This window comes from Saccopteryx bilineata, chromosome 1 (genome assembly GCF_036850765.1).
Source record: "Saccopteryx bilineata isolate mSacBil1 chromosome 1, mSacBil1_pri_phased_curated, whole genome shotgun sequence".
In the NCBI taxonomy this organism is placed as follows: Eukaryota; Metazoa; Chordata; class Mammalia; order Chiroptera; family Emballonuridae; genus Saccopteryx; species Saccopteryx bilineata.
In genome coordinates, this window is record NC_089490.1 from 344693971 (window position 1) to 344707169 (window position 13199).

The following is a 13199-nucleotide window of genomic DNA, read 5'->3' on the forward strand; positions in this document are numbered from 1 at the left end:
AGCAGCTCGCTGCTGACACCCTTTTGCTGTTCTCAGCCCACTTGCACCGAAGCGCTTTTAAAATAAACTTTCCTTTTAGAACACACTAGTCACATGTTTTTAGTTCATCCCACGGTTTCTGTCTTTCACCCAGCATCTCCTTCTTCCCTTCAAAAAGTATAACTGGGCCACTCTAGATCTTCATATGCACTCTTCTTCCCCTTACCCATGTCAAAAATGTCTCCCACCTGACCGGTGGTGGCTCAGTGGCCAGAGCATCAACCCAAGATGCTGAGGACTCTGGTTTGAAACCCCGAGGTCATCATCTTGAGTGTGGGTGTGCCTGCTTGAGTGCAGGGTTGCTGGCTTGAGTGGAGGATCACAGACATAATCCCAAGGTTGCTAGTTTGAGCAAGGGGTCACTGGCTCAGCCTGAGCATCACACCTCACCCCTGCCCCATCAAGGCACATAGAAGAAGCGATCAATGAACAACTGAAGTGAAGCAATTACAAATGGATGCTTCTTGCTCTCTATCTTCCCTCTCGCCCTTCCTGGATCTCTCTCTCTTTAAACAAACAAACAAACAAACAAAATCTTCCCTTTCCCTGATGGCCCAAGCCTAAAATAAACTGCCTTAAACCCTTTCTGTCTATACTACAGTGTAAGTGGTAAACAGCATAATTTTCTGTAACAAAGCAGATGGGATCATTTTTATGTTTTTTCTGTTTGTTTGTTTGTTTGTTTGAATTCTTCTGAAGTGAGAAGCGGGGAGGCAGAGAGACAGACTCCTGCATGCGCCAGACTGGGTTCCACCCGGTATGCGCACCAAGGGGCGATGCTCTGCCCATCTGGACCATTGCTCCTTTGCAACTGGAGCCATTCTAGTGCCTGAGGTGGAGGCCATGGAGCCATCCTCAGTGCCCGGGCCAACTTTGCTCCAATGGAGTGTTGGCTGCCGGAGGGGAAGAGAGAGATAGAGAGAAAGTTGAGGGGGGAGGGTGGAGAAGCAGATGGGCGCTTCTCCTGTGTGCCCTGGCCAGGAATCAAACCCAGGACGTCCACATGCCAGGCCAATGCTCTACTACTGAGCCAACCGGCCAGGGCCAGCAGATGGGATCTTTAAGCATCAACAACTTGAAGACTTGTCTTCAACCTGAGTGTGAAAAGTACTGCAACTCCTCAAAATGAAAATTCTAAAGTTATGTCTCACAAACTTTTATGATAAATTACCTAAGAACTTTTGAGAGTTCTCCAAGAAGATCTTTCTTTTCCTTGGTGAGATCCCCCTGTGCCCGAAGTGCACTGATAACTCCAGCATATGCCTCCAATTCTAGAAGAAGAAAATTATTTTATCAAGAAAAGCTTTCAATATTTTAATACTATGGCTACATATAATAAAACTTCAAGGAATAAAACCTAAAAATCAATATATAAATACTTTTTAAAAAGTTCTCCAATAACATAGATTAAAATGTGGCTTTCATAATTTTACTATCATTTTTCTTTTTATTGCCTCAAGAAGTCATGTATTTAAAATGTGTAGCTAGAGCCTGACCTGTGGTGGCGCGGTGGATAAAGCAGTGATCTGGTATGCTGAGGTCGCCAGTTTAAAACCCCAGGTGCAATGCCCAGTCAAGGCACATACAAGAAGCAACTACTGCAAATTGATGCTTCTCGTTCCTCCCCCTGCCTTTCTCATTCTATCTTCTCTCTAAAATCAATAAATAAAATTTTTTAAAAATAAAATAAATAAGTAAATAAATTAAAATGTGTAGGTAGAGAAAGCTAATGGTAAATATTTTGTCTCGCACATTATCACTAAAGAACATGTAACTCAGATGCCACCTACAACTGAAAAGAGGCTCTAAATAATAAGGCTGATAAAAGAAGTTTTTATTATTACTGAAAGGCACCTCTACCAATCCTGGAAATAATTCCTTAGATTTGCTTAAAAAGTCAAACAATTTCCACAATATCTCCTGGGTACTGAGAGTACTGAGTACTGTACAACTGAAAAACTATTGGAATTGAGTCAAAGGCCAGATTCTGGTTCCAGGACTGCCAATTATTAGTTGTATGACCTTGGGCAAGTGCTTTCTCAGCTCTGAGTCTCAGTTTCCTTACATAGAAGAGAATTTGAAGGTACTTTCCAGATTTAAGATCTTCTGCATCTATAAAAACCATCATCAAAATGATTAGGCAGATCAGGGAACATGAATTGCTCTTATAGCAACCAGGACTCAATATGCTGACTCCTAATGCCAGACAGTTTCATGTCACTACCTTTCCATAGCAACAACATGAAAAGAAACCGTCAATCCCTAGCAAAAAAATCCTCAATGGCTCTCAGTGAACCATGCCTGTCTTCCAGTGCACTCCTTGTGCACTACCTTTGTTTGAAGTCTCCTCCAACACTGACTTAGCACGTGACTTGCTTTCGCCCAGGAAACATCAGCATACATTAGGCAAACAGATGAGCCCTTGCACTCAGGGACTGGCTCTCTTGGAACCCTGAAATCACCAAGCTGTGAAAAAGCCCAGAATGAAAGGTCACATAGACAGAGAGGCTCAGCCACCTCAGCTGAGCCCAGTCAACCAGCTAAGCTATCAACAGAACACAGCCAAATGAGGGAGCTCAGGCAAGACCAGCAAACCACAGAATCTTGAGAAATAATAAAATAGTTGTTGTTTTAAATCATCATTATTATGAGACAGGGATATCTGAGTAAAACAAAATGATTGGAAATCAAGTGTCCAGACTACAGTTATCTTCTTACTAAATTCAAGTTGCTACCAGTATTTGCTTTTAGCCAGTGTCTGACACTCAACAGATATTCAATGTTAGCCAATGATAATATAAACAATGATACCTGCATCTTAAGTACTATATCAATAATAAACTAATAGCCTCGTTTAGTTAATATTATTCACAATTCTGTCAAAAAAAGAAAAGCTTTGTGTGGAAAGCTTTTAATACAGTGAGTTGACTATATTAAATAGAAATATCTGGTCTAACTGAATTATCCCAGATGTAAACATCGTGCATGTCCAATCTGTGCAGGATACTAGGTCAGTGTTTCACAGGATGTCTCCAGAAGGACAAAGCTCTGCTGCTTTGCAACAGTGAAGGAAATACTTAGCTATAGAAAACATATGCACTGCTCACAAAAATTAGGGATCAGGGAATGTGCAAGATACTCCAGTACTTCCCACCTTTTGTATAGTACATTTTCACCAATGAAATAAAAGTTGGTTTTGCATCTCATTTGCATAATTAAACAACTTTCTTTTTTTTTTGTATTTTTCCAGAGCTGGAAACAGGGAGGCAGTCAGACTCCCGCATGCGCTCGACTGGGATCCACCCGGCATGCCCACCAGGGGGCAATGCACTGCCCATCTTGGGGCGTCGCTCTGCCGCAATCAGAGCCATTCTAGCGCCTGAGGCAGAGGCCACAGAGCCATCCTCAGTGCCCAGGCACACTTTGCTCCAGTGGAGCCTTGGCTGCAGGAGGGAAAGAGAGACAGAGAAGAAGGAGAGGGGGAGGGGTGGAGAAGCAGATGGGCGCTTCTCCTGTGTGCCCTGGCTGGGAATCGAACCTGGGACTCCTGCACGCCAGGCCGACCCTCTACCACTGAGCCAACCGGCCAGGGAACAACTTTCTTTGATTTGCTGTTTGCTTTTCTGATGTTCTTGTTTAACAAAAAAAATAATAATAAAATGCTTCTTTTTTTATCACTTCATTTTCATTTTGAAATATCCTCTAATTTTTGTGAGCAGTATATTTCAGCTATCATCAGGAATCAAAGTGGAGTTCAGAAAGGCTCAGGGGATCACCAACTAAGAAATGTTTATGCCCCATTTATGAAATATTTTATTCAACAAGTATTGAGTCCTATAATATATATATATACCAGATAGTATGCTAAATCCTGCCCTCAAGGAGTTAACTCTAGAATAAAGCTACAACTAAACAAGTCATTAGACAATTATGATACAGTTTACAATGCAGTGGTAAAGGCACAGAGGAGAAACACATCATTTAGTCTGAAGCATTAGAGAACTGTGCCCCAGGCAAGCAGAGGAAGAAAAGGCAAATATGTACAAAAGAGAGAATAAAAGAGCAGATAATGTTTCATATAGACATCAAGCTTCCAGTAACAGTCAGTGACTATTTTGAGAGTTTTCCAAGAGGGGAAGTAAAAATATGTCTGTACTTGGGTAGCCACTAATTCAAATCAAACTACTAGTTGAACATCACTACTATTGTAGATACCATGTAGAATATTTATATAAACAAAACAAAGTTCCTGTCCTCAAATAGATTAAAATCCAACATGGGAAGCTACTATAAGGGAATAGAGAAGGACAAAAATGGAAAAGTAATTGGTGCCAGACTAAGGAAAGCCTCTATTCCAGTCTAAAAAGTTTTTATTTGATAGGACTAGGTGACTGAACGTCGAAGAAGGAGCAGCAGAATGAAAGGGATGAGACTTTGCAGTTTACAAGATACTTAAGAGGATGTTAGTATCATAAAAGAAATAGGAAGGTCAGAGAGAAAAGCGGTTTGAGGGAAAAGAAAAACTAGTTGACTTTTGGTCTTTGGAATTCATGGTGATCAAGACACTATTTCAAAAAACTAAAATTAAAGAAATGTGACAAAGACTTTTGACATAAGTCTCACTCCAAGTTTAACTAAAAAGTCAAGCACAAAAGAGGAGGCAACCTCACAGGATACTGGGATTCAGAACAGTTATCATAGCTACAAAATCCAAAGCACTTCCTCCCCTACTCCAGAAACTGACTCATTGTAAAGAACCTTTAACAGCTTCCCAATCTCCTTCACATTTGTTGCTTTCCATTTTGATGGATTCTGACAAATAACAATTCCTGATAATAATTTTGGTGCCATTATAGTACTAATTCTAATGACAGAGAAGTATAATGAAATCATCAACACATGCAAACACTACAAAAATTAAATGATTTACCAAAGCATTTTTATTAAACCCTCAACCTATTCCATTTAAACCAATCAGCTATTCAACTATACAGTGGTACCTTGAGATACGAACAAACCAACATATGAATTTTAAGATATGAGCTGCAACTCGGGTCTGTATTTTTGTTCAAGATCTGAGCGAAATTCCGAGATACGAGTTGTGATTCTGGAAGCTGCCGCTAGTTGGAGCATTGGTGCACAGGTCCAGTATTGGCAGTTTGATATACAAGTTGACTGACTTACGAGCTCGGTTGCAGAACGAATTAAATTTGTATCTCAAAGTACCACAGTACTAGGTTCCATAAAGCCTTCTGCTGTAAAGAGTTATAGCTCAAGAATCCTCTTTTTAAAAAATATATAGGGCAGGGCTGAGGTAGGATAAAAGAAAGGAAACATTTAACTATGAATGGTATGTTTAGTACATCATTAAAAAATTCTGTCCCAATTTCTTATAGTTAAATTTAAATGGTTAGCATCTTACCTTATAATGATTTATAACTATATGTAAAAGAACAAAGTTAATTCTTAAAATATTCTAAACTAATTCTTTTTTTTTTTTTTTTTTTTTGCATTTTTCCGAAGCTGGAAACGAAGAGGCAGTCAGACTCCCGCATGCGCCTGACAGGGATCCACCCAGCAAGCCCACCAGGGGGCAATACTCTGCCCATCCGGGGCGTTGCTCTGTTGCAACCAGAGCCATCCTAGCGCCTGAGGCAGAGGCTACAGAGCCATCCTCAGCGCCCGGGCTATCTTTGCTCCAATGGAGCCATGGCTGCGGGAGGGGAAGAGAGAGACAGAGAGGAAGGAGAGGGGGAGGGGTGGAGAAGCAGATGGGCGCCTCTCCTGTGTGCCCTGGCCGGGAATCGAACCCGGGACTCTTGCATGCCAGGCCAACGCTCTACCACTGAGCCAACCGGCCAGGGCTTAAACTAATTCTTAAATACAGTACCTTCTCTAACCTTGGAACCTGGAGCTAGTGTTTGAAGGAAAGATTTCATTATTATGGTAATTAGCCAAAAAGGTGGAGAGGAAGTCTTTTTGCAAATCACCAAGGCTCACCTCCCCAAGTAAAGGGTCACTGAAGATACATTATCCTGTAGGAAAGCTGTTTTTTGTATAGAGCAGTTCTCCAGTACCATTACCCACACAGCCCTGACTAAAATTAAGGACAAATTTAGACTTAAAGATTACCATTTTTTATATTTAAACATAACGTCTTGATTCAAGGTCCCAATAGCCCAGAAGCCTTAATCAATCTACTGTAGTTGTGATCTGTTACTCTGTAATTTATTTCATCTATAAAATAAATAGAAATCCACTTTATAGTTAGTAGCTAACAAGTTAGAGCAATTGTATTTACGTATGTAGAAAACCATCCTCAAATTAAAATTAGTACTAAAAGTTTAGATATAAGGTTAAAAAAAAACTCTGGTTGTGCTAAAATACAATGCTAAGAATAATTTAAAATAGAGAAATCCTCACACTAGCCTGAAGAGAAATAAAAATGGCCAAAGTTATTAGCAAGTAGGGCCAGAAAAGCTATGACTAGATTTATACAAGAACTCAGGATAGCCCAGTGTTTGTCAAGAACTCTTATTTATAATTATTATGATTCTTGCACCTACCATGTACAAAGCACTATGGTAGTTACTGGAGAAATAATGAGTAAGATGGAAACAATACCACTAAAGAATTTCTAACACAGGAAGAGATATATTACCCGTGCAAACAGCTATGATTCAAACAGAAGAGGTATCATGGAGGCATAAAACATATAAAATGAAAAGCATACCCAATTTTCGAAGAATCCTTTTGCATTCATCCCTGCTGAGATCCAAAAGGGTTGGCCACACAACAGGCATAGCTGCTTCTTTTTAGTAGCCCCAAAGAGCTTGTCTTCTCTACCAAAACAAAAAATCAAATTACCAAAGTACATTCAAAAGGCCACTCACCTGGAGATCCACAGGCTAAGGAAAATCAGTAAGAATACCTCACAATCCTATTTCACCACCGCACTTTTCAACTTCTGACAAATGAAGAACTAAACAACCATTTGGGAGCTGACTATTCCAGCCAACAACAGTGGAAAAAAACACAGGCTATGGTGTCAGACAGCTCTGGATTCTAGTTCCAGGTTTCAACTTACTGGCTGTGTGATCCTGGGAAAACTGGTCTATCTGAACATACATTTTACGCATCTTTAAAACAGAGGTATCATCACCCAGTTTGTTATAATTAGTGAACTGTGTATGTGAAGTTCTTATCATCGAGTACGTTGTTTAATAAACAGGCACTACCCCCTCTGTAACCTTGGGCAAGTTACCTGACTTCCGTTGGCCTTTTCACTTATGAGTTACATGATAACATATGTAAAGCTCCTAACACAATACATGGGTTAATGGAACTTAAGAATTCTCTCCCCAATTCTAACAATGTTAGAAGAATGTACACCCCGTAGTCTTGAAACAACCACTTACCCAAAGTTTAGATACCAGGAACTTATTTAGTAATGAGAATTCCCTAATCTGGAGGATAAAAAGACAACAGAGATGGGCACTTGCACGATACCTGCTTAGCACACAATAGGTCCGCTGTAAATATGTTAAATAGATAAATGCCTGAGAAAAGTAAAATGAATGAATGAATGAATGAGTGAATGAGTGAATGAACGAATGAGCGAGCTCACTGTCTAATCTAGGAGTCAGGTACCGAACCCTAACAACTGCTATATCCCGTTCCAGGCGCTGGGGCTGCTAACTCCCAACTCCTCGCCAGGAGTTGAGTCCCTTCCCCCTACATCCCATAGTCTTCTCAGCTAAGAACCAAACCAGAGCACGGAGAAGGGGACTGGGCGCCCCCGCCGGCAGGATGACTTAAAGAAAAGGGGTGGGGAGGAGGAAGAAGGGGCAGAGCCAAAGGAATCCGCTCCCTCCACAAGCCAGTCCCCGCCTCCCAACAGGATCTCGGAGGCGCCTGGCGACCGCCGGAATCAAGCACCACGTCACGGCATCCCGACGCGCCCAGCCAGCGGACCCCATCGCGGGGCCGCATCGCACTGCAAACCTGGGCAGCACTGGCCGGAGCCTCATCCCGGAACCCGAAACTCGCATAATCCTTCCCCCACTCCGAGTGTCAAGGAGACAAGCCCGCCCCGCCCCCTCCTCAAACAAGCACTCTCGCAGCACCACAGCCAGAGCAGCCAGCCCTCCCTCCTCACCGCTACCGCTCGGCGCCGACCCCAGTGTCAAGCCCACGACCCAAGCCCTTCGGGACCAGTAGCTGGTGTCAGGGTCCCCGGCCAACATCAGCGCTTCGCTCCCTCCTCTGCAGAGAGGACAACGAAGAGAGAGAGGCGCGTGGACAGCCAGGCAGACGACCGAGGCTCAACGGGAGGCTCCCTGAGCTGGACCCCCGGAATCCCAACACGAGGCCTGCCAGAGTCGCCCTCAACCCACCTCGGGAGCCCAACGATCCCGTTAGGAGACAACAGAGGATGGGGCTGGGCGCCCCAAGCTGGGCTCTGAATGCTTGGCCCAATGCTCCTCCAGCCTGGCTACTCTGCCAGCTCTCCCTAGCACCCTGTCTGAGAGTCACCCACCTGCCCGGCCTTTCGGGGCTCATCTAAAAGGCTCCTCCGCCAAGACTAGGGGACACCAGGAATTGGGTTTGTTTGCGGTGCCTCAGAAGGGGCAAGATGGCGACAAGTACCAGGGCGCAGGCGCAGCTGCGCGCTGCCAGTCGGGACGTGTAGTTCGCCTTTCCCGCCTTTGGGAGAACAGAACAGCAGAAGGCCTCCATTCTCCCAGTCCCTCTTCTCCTCCGCGTTTTGAAAGGAAACTAGAGATATCGCGAGGGGTGCTGGGAGTTGTGGTCCGAATCCAAATTTCTCTTTCACGGTCCGCAGTCGCACGCGCAAAGAAGACTGGGATTGTAGTTTTCTTAGCTTCTCTTCCTTCTCCCTCCTCTCTGGCTTCGCGCGCCTCGCCTCCGGGCTGCGTCTCTCAGCCAATCAGTTCGCTCTCTGCTACGTGTGTCGTCACACGTAGCGGCCAAAATGGCGTCTGTATGTTGAGCTGAGTTTTTACCGCGACCTTTATTCTAAGCGAGGTTAGGGACGCTAGGAAAAGCCGCTTCTTTCCTGAGTTGACGTGGATTTGGGCCGTATTCATCAAAGTCATGAAAGCAATTATCGGCGGCTTCCAAACCCACCAGACGCTACTCGGGGAGAGAAAATCTGCGCTACGAGAACCGATGTAGTGAACATCGCAGTTGGCCCGAGAAGGGAAACCCGAGCCACCTTGACAGCGGGTTTCTTCAGGTGTGAAATGGGAATGTTAGAGATATCTCGTGCTATATCTGTCCAAGGAAAGGAAACGGGATTTATTTGAGGCCCAGTGACGTGGTAGGTTCACCCTTTAGCCCTTGTTCTTACAGAACGATTGTATGAAGATGTTATTGTCGGCCCTGGTTTACAGGTGAGAAAAGGGGCCCAATATATATAGTGACTCGTGGCCATGAAATTGAAGCCAATGCCTGGTATTGAAGAGTCGGTCAGATTTTGTGATTGCCCTCCCCCCTAACTTTTGTACTTTTGGAAACTTTGGATCTGGCAAAAATGCTCAAGTCAAAGTGGTTTTTGATATGCTTTGCGATACAACAAAGTTTTCTTTATACCCTGCCCTGTGGGGATGTTGGATACACAACACAGAAAACAAGTTTTATGTAAATTGTGGACCACCATACAAACGTGTGAGACTGTTCATGTTCTTGAATGGTACTGTAGGTTAGAAAGAGAAAATACATAACAGCATTTAAGTTTCCTACTATCTACCCATTAACTGAAAATCCTGTATGCAGTCCAGGAAAATTATTACTGTTAAAACCCAAGGATGCCCCTTCAAAGAATAGGACCTCTAATCTCTAGCTCTCCCTCCTTTCCCTCCATGGTCTTCCATTGCATTCTCTTCCATCTCTTTCCCACTAATTTGAGGTACCACCTGTTTTCCGTCCAATTACTTAAGAACTCTTGGAAAGATGGTAAATGAAACCTTAGTAGATTGTGTAGTTTAAGGTACATCCTTTGTTTTGGTGGACTGAGCATGAAGCCTCATCACCTGTGTGGAATGGACCTTTTTACTAACCCTTTTCTTCCAAAGGTACTTATCTGAACTCCTTGCCCAGTGCATCCACCACCAACTGCCAGTGCTGTTATGGTGAGCTTTCTAAAAGTCAAAGCTCATGTCAGTCCCCTACATAAAACTTTTCAATAGCTGCTGGTTGCCAACAGAATAAAGTTCCTGCTTTTTTATAACCAAAACCATGCTAATGAGAAGAAACTAACAGCCCTGGCCGGTTGGCTCAGTGGTAGAGTGTTGGCCCTCGTGTGGATGTCTCGGGTTCAATTCCCCATCAGGGCACACGGGATAAGCGACTGTATGCTTCTACACCCTTCCCCCCCCTTTCTCTCTCTCTCTCTCTCTCTCTCTCTCTTTCTCCCCTTCTTACCCACAGCCATGGCTCGATTGGTTTGAGCAAGTTGGCCTCAGGTGCCAAAAATTGGCTCAGTTGCCACGCAACGAGGCAGCTGCCCCAGATGGGCAGAGCATCACTCCCTAGTGGGCTTGCCAGGTGGATCCTGGTCGAGACGCATTCAGGAGTCTGTCTCTCTCTGTCTCCCCTCTTCTCACTAAAATAAAAAATTTTTTAAAAGAAAAGAAACTTCTTTACACATCTAGCCTTTCCTAGAGCGCTGCTGTCACCTCTTTATCTTAACTGCTTCCAAGATGCCCTTGTAATAGAGTTCTTTCTCCCCCCATCTTCAATAGCTTGAGTCAGAAGTAGAGTTTGGCATTTTCCCAACTCATAAGTATAATTTCCAGATCAACTTCCCTGCATTGAGACTTTCACCATCAAGCCGTGCAAACTCCATTCCACCATCATTCCATTACTAGGGAAGAAAGGCTCTTAGGAAGAAAAATTTTTAATAATCTGTTGTCATCAGCTTAGGTTGTCTCATTGTCTGCAGTGCCTTTGACTCAAAGAGGTATAAAAACCTTTCCCTAGCATTGCCATTTGAGCCTTCACCTGTGACTATATCCTGCACCTTGTTCTCCTGAACTATTCTACCTCTGAAACCAGTAACGAAGGTATTCTACATTCTAAACAAAACTTTCTGGCTCTGGTTAGTTAGCTCAATGGATAGAGCATCAGCCCAGCATATGTACGTGAACCCGGTCAGGGGGACCATCTGCTCTCTCCCTCTTCCACTTCCCCTTCTCTCCCCCATCTCTTCCTCTCCCACCACCCCTTCTCTCCCCTTTTTCTTCTCCCTTCTCTCCCTCTTCTCCCACAGCCAGTGGCTCTATTGATTCCAGCGTAGGCTCAGGCACTATAGCTCATTTGATTAGAGCATCAGCCCCAGATGGGGTTACTGGGTAGATCCCAGTTGGGGTGCATGCAGGAGTCTGTATCACTATCTCCCTTCCTCTCACTTAAAAATTTTTTTTCTTTTATTCCAGATTTCTTACTCCTTTACTCTCACCAGTTCTGCTCTTCAACTTCAGTAAATTCGCAGTTTACAGTCTCCCAGTTCCAAGTCTGTTCCCCCCCTCCTCTGGCTTTACTTTACTTTCAACCCTGGTTTTAATTCAAACTCAGCCTCATCAGCACTTTGAAGTCCATTCAGCCACCTCTGTGCTGTTATATAAACCCTAAAACAGCCCTCAGCCTTGTATCATTTTCTCCCCTACATCCGTTGGCACGTTGACTATTAGTGCATAATAAATTATCCCAAACTGTAGTGGTTTAAAAGAACAATGACGTATTTTATAGAGCTTTTTCAGTTTCTTTGAGAATCATGAGTGGCTTACTTGGGTGGTTCTGGCTTGGGATCTTTAAGAGGTATCAGTCATGTCAGCGGAGGCTTCAGACTGAAGGCTGAGCAGGGCTGGAGGGTCAGCTCCCAAGGGTTGGTAAGTGAGTGAGTGAAGAGGTCTGTTGCCTGTCTGGATCTCCCTGTAAGGCTGCCTGAGCATCTTCTACTACATGGTAGCTGACTTCCTTAAGAGCCAATGATCTGAGCGAGCATATAGAAGCTACCCTCTTGCAACCCTGGCGGGGTAACCCGATATGCCAAGGTTGAAGGTTTGATCCTCATCAAGGCATGTATAAGAGTAAACTGATAAATGCATATATAAATAGAACAGCAAATCTGTGTTTCTCTGCCTATCTCCCTCTCTCTGAAATCAATAAATTTTAAAAAATTTAAAAAGAACCTAGCCTGTTGCATCGTGCCTCTGTGTGTGTGTGTGTACAAAATCAAGTTTTATATTTGTGGATATAAGAAGTAAATTTAGAACAACTTGATGGAAATAAATTGAAATAATATTAGGTAGCATTTATTGAAGTCCCATTATAAAAAAAAAAATCTCATGTACATTATCTCATTTAAACTTCACAACATTCCCAATGACATAGTAATTATTGTTCTATTTTACAAGGAAACCAAGTCCTACGGAGAAAAATAACTTGTCCAGAGTCAAATATCACCAGAAGACTTTTCCCAAGAATGTACTGATAGGGAGTTCTGGTTATATGGTTGCATAATAAACCATTGCTGTGGCTTAAACTATTTTGTTCATGAATCTCCATTTTGGTAGGGCTTAGTGGAGACAGTTCATTTCTACTCCTCCAGGCATCACCTTGGGCAGCTTGAAGGCTAAGATTAGAATCATGTGAGGGCGCATTCATTCATATGACCAGCAGTCAATGTTGGCTAATGCCTGAAATTTTTGCTGTGATTATCAGTGAGAACATCTGTATATGACAGCTCCATGTGGCCGAGGCTTCCTTACAACATGTGACCACATTCCAAGGACAAGTGACGAGAGAGAGACAAGAGGAAACTTTTTAATAAGCTATGGAAATCCTAGCATTATTTCTGCTGTACTCTTTATTAGAACAGTCAAGCCCACTCAGGTTCAAAGCAAAGGGAAATAGATTCTATTTCTAGATAAAAGGACAGTAGAGTTCCGAAAGAATACATTGTGTCCGTAAAGTCATGGTGCACTTTGACCGGCCACAGGAAAGCAACAAAAGACGACAGAAATGTGAAATCAGCACCAAATAAAAGGAAAACTCTCCCAGTTTCATACCTATTCAGTGCAGTTCCACGTGGGCTCATGCACAGATTTTTTAGGGCTCCTTAGGTAGCTATCCCG

General features: G+C 43.3%; 1 protein-coding gene across 9 annotated transcripts in view; it reads right to left on the reverse strand.

The window, feature by feature from the left end:
- Nucleotides 1-8956, reverse strand: part of EMSY (EMSY transcriptional repressor, BRCA2 interacting) — a 109094-nt gene extending 100138 nt beyond the window's left edge. For 3 of the 9 annotated variants that reach the window (XM_066249789.1, XM_066249771.1, XM_066249831.1), the window contains exons 1-3: nt 8579-8955; nt 6773-6881; nt 1211-1310 (exon numbers count right to left, since the gene is read on the reverse strand). In XM_066249789.1, coding sequence (XP_066105886.1) covers nt 1211-1310; nt 6773-6842 — 170 coding nt within the window. In that variant the 5' untranslated portion in view covers nt 6843-6881; nt 8579-8955. Of the gene's footprint in view, nt 1-1210; nt 1311-6772; nt 6882-8578 lie in introns of all 9 variants that reach the window. The other 6 variants (XM_066249781.1, XM_066249799.1, XM_066249765.1 and 3 more) reach the window with 4 other exon arrangements.
- Between the last annotated feature and the right edge of the window lie 4243 nt (nt 8957-13199).